The sequence below is a fragment of the Pollicipes pollicipes genome, unplaced genomic scaffold (assembly GCF_011947565.3).
Source record: "Pollicipes pollicipes isolate AB1234 unplaced genomic scaffold, Ppol_2.1 Scaffold_4740;HRSCAF=5597_pilon_pilon_pilon, whole genome shotgun sequence".
Taxonomy (NCBI): Eukaryota; Metazoa; Arthropoda; class Thecostraca; order Pollicipedomorpha; family Pollicipedidae; genus Pollicipes; species Pollicipes pollicipes.
The window spans coordinates 23,633,268-23,638,135 of NW_023596545.1; the positions used below are offsets into that span (position 1 = coordinate 23,633,268).

Below are 4,868 nucleotides of genomic sequence, written 5' to 3' on the forward strand. Positions count from 1 at the left end.
GCCTCAGCCCCAGCCCTTCTCGGGCCGTGTGATAGCGCTGACCCGGCGTCGCCCCGGCGTTGATCAGCTGGGTCTCAAGGCCGCGGCCGACTGGCGGCTGACCTTGGTCCTCGGGTCGCGACCTCCGCCCCCTCTGTCGGCCCACCCGTCACTCTGCCAGTCATCCTGGGTCCCGGACGAGCGGGACACGGGCACCGGAGGCTGTCGAGACTGTTGAACCGCCATCGGAGACTGCTGGAACGTCGCCCGATGTCGTTGGCGCGGTCGCCCGATCGACAGGCTGCCAGAGTATCGCCTAGTGGTGAAGGGAACATATCGGGCACTTTGGCTGCATCCTGGACTATTGGATGATTTCCATCACGGCTTTATGTCGGTGATATCGGCCGTCATTGCCTGGCGGGCCGTCGTGGGAGCCGCCCGCCCTTCGCTGGACTCGCCAGCCCGTCATCATGGACTACCCACACGTCGCCGGTGCCATCCGTTCGTCATCATGGACTACCGACATGTCACCGGTGCTAACCGGTGTCACCGGTGCCTATCTGTCGTCATCCAGGACTGGTGCGGTCGGGCTGGCCCAAACGGCGTTGGAGCGGCCGCCGCATGAGTTAGGGCGGTCGGACTAGATTCCCGTTCCCGTACCATAGCCGCCACTTCATCAGCCCACCGCCACCTCGGCTGCTGTCCCAGCTGGCACCGCCGTCACTGAGAGTCGCACCCGGAGCAGGCAGGGTCAGTAGGTCATGGCGAGATGTCATGTCACGCCCCTAGTGGAAGCGCCCGTTGCGAGCGGGCGCGAGGGCGGCCGGCGCGTGCTCACAACACCCCCGGCGCGGCGGCGCACAGGCGCTGCCGTGTGACTTGGATGTGACGGCGTGACGCCAACAGAGCGCTCTTCGGCGTCCTCGCCACCTGGCTCCGGCGCGCTCGGATTCTCCTGTGACGTCACCGCTGACCCCAGCACCGGCGCGCCGCTCATGGGAAACTGTGCGCCCGTCTGGTCGGCTGTGGTAGCTGCCTCGCCGACTGGCGGGTCGCCGACCTGCGGAGGCCTCAGGTGGACAGGTGACTCCTGTTGTCAGGCCAGGTGGGCGGGTGACTCCTGTTGTCAGGCCAGGTGGGCAGGTGATGCCTGTTGTCGGACTAGGTAGACAGGTGATGCCTGTTGTCAGGCTGGGTGGACAGGTGATGCCTGTTGTCCGGCCAGGTCGACAGTTGCTGCCTGTTGTCAGGCTCCTTTGCTTCTGGCGAAGTAATGCACTTGACCTGGATAAGCTTATCTGAATTCGTGAAAGGGCTAACGCAGGCACGCTTACCAACTCCCAACCAGCCCAGTACACGCTGGGGGCGGGTCTGGCATCAGGGGTGGTAACAACTTCTTTTGGTCTTCAAGACGCCTCGCCCAAGAGAGTGCGGGATAACGGTCTGCTTCCAAGCGTGTAACAGCCATGGTTGGGTAGGGGTAGATCGCAAAAGGCGTGCTGGCGCCTAGCACTCACACATGTTCGCTTTGTACAGCGTATGTACCACGTGAGCGCGTGTCAGACACGTACTGCCTCTGCACTGCATGTTGTGGGGTGGACGCTCGGCAACAGCTGACATCAGTCGATAGCAGCAAGTATATTCCTTCAATTAAACACGTAAATCAAGAATTTGAGGGCAGGTGGGTGCGAGGCTAATGAACATTGCACTTCTACACGCGTAATTTGAACGTGAAATTCGTCTCGCCGACCGCCGCGGAGTTGGCCCAAAACTAAATAAGATAAAATACGTTGCGTTACATGGTCAGGAAAGACGATAGCTCGCGCCTTACGGCGCATAATAATCAAGAGAATATCTACGACAGGGCGGACCGGGCACGGTCACAGTACACTTCCCGCTCCGTTCATTAATTCAGATTCGAGATCGAAATGAGATGTGATTCTTCCATCATCGTTTCCTCCATCTAGGTGGTCCGCAGATCAATGCTGTTGGATTGCGTCTGAGTATTTTTTGAACTTAGTTACATGAACTCGCTTTGACGAAGCAACCGTTGTGTAGATGTTGCCACTCTCCATGGTTGCGTATTTGGCACTTGGCAGATACAATGTCGGATTTGGAATGGCTCGGAATCGGCTACGATCGAAGCTGCTTTTGCACCGTGTCGGCGGCTGACTCAGCGGGTCACAACGTAATGCAATTGGTTATTTATCGATGGTGCGTGCGTTTCTAATTATCTGTATTCGCATCATCCAGATAATCAAATGTGCAAGTGGTGTCTGAGTGGCAGGGTGGTGCAATGGATCACCATTGGTGCAGGTGGCCGAGTAGATATGCCAGTCGCTGAACTCACACATTGACCCATGATGGCGTGGCGTACCGGCGACAGCATCGGTGTTCTCGCCATGCCTTCTGTATGCCTGACCGTTTTGAGCCGTCATCTGTGGATCGCGCCGACAGGGATCCCCGGGTGCATCTCGTGGCAGTTTGGGACTGCTACATGATCATGAAGAGGAGCGGTCGTCGTCTCCGTGCTTACCGACTGTCCTGCCTGGCGTGGTCAGCTAACCCGACCCCCTTGCTCGGCAGATGTTCGTCTCCAAGGCCGATCTTCAGATGCACGTGCAGGTGCACATGCGCGAGGCCAAGCCGTACAAGTGCAGCCAGTGCTCCAAGGCGTTCGCCAACAGCTCGTACCTGTCGCAACACACGCGCATCCACCTGGGGATCAAGCCGTACCGCTGCGAGATCTGCCAGCGCAAGTTCACGCAGCTGTCGCACCTGCAGCAGCACATCCGCACACACACGGGCGACAAGCCGTACAAGTGTCGCCACCCGGGCTGCTCCAAGGCGTTCTCACAGCTCTCCAACCTGCAGAGCCACTCTCGCTGCCACCAGACAGACAAGCCGTACAAGTGCAACTCCTGCTACAAGTGCTTCACCGACGAGGCCAGCTTGCTCGAGCACATCCCCAAGCACCGCGAGTCGAAGCACCTAAGACGCAGATCTGCCCGTACTGCGGCAAGAGCTACACACAGGAGACGTACCTGCAGAAGCACATGCAGAAGCACGCCGACCGCATGGACAAGCGCGGCGGGACGGGCCAGGCCGTGCCGCAGCGCATCGACAACCCGTACTGGCCCAAGGACGAGTTCGACGTCAATGGTGGTGGCCTGCAGTCGCCGCTGGACCCCTCCCGGCTGCACCTGGGTCGCGACGGTCTGGAGCACCGCGTGCTCAGTCTGGACGACCCGCGTCTGCACGCCGGCCGCGACACGCTGGAGCACCGCGTGCTCAACCTAGACGAGCACCGGCCGGCGCACAGCCTGGCACAGAACGTCATCTACGAGCCGATGCCGCGCGCCTCGGTGGCCGCCTCGTCGGCCTTCACGCCGATCCAGGGTGGCATGGCGCCAGTGGGAAGCGGCGGCCTGCCACTCCAGGTGGCGCCCACGTCGCAGCGCTACTTCTACGACCCCAACAGCTTCCCGAAGGGCGGCGGCGCCGGGCCGGAGCTGAAGGCAACCGCTAACGCCAGCGGCTTCATTTCGCTGCACCAGATCAGCAGCTACGCACAGCAGCAGCGTGGCGGCGAGCTGCTCGGCCTCAAGGAGAAGCCGCAGCCGCCGCCGCACTCGCAGTAGGTTGTGATGGCGCCGCCGTTGCTGCCGCCTGGCGGAGCGACGGGGAACTGAGTCGGCGCCGTGCCGAGCCCGGTGGGCGCGCCCGTGGTCAGTCGTTGGGTGTCGGGCTGGCGCGCGGCCGGGACAGGGGAGGGGACGGGGCAGCGCTGTCGGCCAGAGGACAAGTAACGCCGGCTAGAGAACGTGATCGACGGTTGGCTTTAAAAGGGGAAGGGCGTTGCCCGTCCGCCGGGCTTGTCCGCACCCACCCATGGCACGCGACGCATATCCGGCTGTGCGGCCTTTCCACCGCTTCTGAGAAGGGGCGATGTCGTGGTTGTTTCCTTGAACAGGAGGGTGGATTCGACGAGACCGTCCCGTTAGCGGTGCTTAAGGATTATTTTCTCCTTCCGTGTCATCCTTTTAGGTCGGCCCAGTATCGCAGTGCGCGAGCATGGCACGGCAGGACAATAATCACCGGGTGCGACTCTGCTGTAGGTTTTAGTTTGCGCGATCTCGTCACAAGGTTTCGTTTTTCCTAGTGCGGTAGCCTGACAGCAAATTGAAGGGATCGGCCACCTTGGCTGTAAGCGTAGCAGTGGAGCGTTACGTTTATGGTGGGGTACTGATGATTTCACTTCGGATGATTATAAGCCACTTTCGCGGAAAGTATTCAAGTATTTGTATGATGCCGAAGTAGGCACTATGAGCACGAGGTGTGTTATGTGTTACTAAAATTGGCCTGTAAGATGCTCTAGGGTTGCCCAAATGAACATGCCTCATCCCTAATGTATTATACAATAATCCACATCATTCTAGGGTGCGTGGGTGTCTGTGTGGTCTCTAGAATCATAGACATCTGTTTGAATCATCATAGAGAGTTTTATACCAAGGACGCAGGAGGCTGAGATGCTGCTGGGCCTGCTTCAGTGCTGCTGCAAATATCCAATGGTGATACGCGCACGCAGCTTCCCAACTATTCAATTTTAGGCATGCAATCTTAGATAAGAATAAGATGATCCAGTTCTTATTTGATTCTAAACGTCCTAATCGCCGTTTCAAGATATTCAAATTATCTAATTTTGACATCTCAGTATCTGACGCCCTGGATTTGCCCTGGCTAGTATTGGCAGTCTGGCTTGAGATAAATCAAGCAGAGAATGTAACATGTTTCTGGGTTCTGCCTCGGCCCACTTGAAAACTTCCCGTTTTTACGCCTCGAATGTACGCTGTTGTATTTTCGACGTTCTCAGGGTACATACCGAGCTT

The 4,868-nt window shown here is 58.5% G+C and overlaps 1 protein-coding gene across 1 annotated transcript; it reads left to right on the forward strand.

The window, feature by feature from the left end:
* The first annotated feature begins 503 nt into the window (after window positions 1-503).
* Window positions 504-3,620, forward strand: LOC119098073 (zinc finger protein squeeze-like). Its single transcript, XM_037221001.1, is given in 4 exon segments — window positions 504-558; window positions 886-1,007; window positions 2,566-2,974; window positions 2,977-3,620. Coding segments are annotated over 4 exon segments (1,230 nt in total).
* The last annotated feature ends 1,248 nt before the right edge of the window (window positions 3,621-4,868 follow it).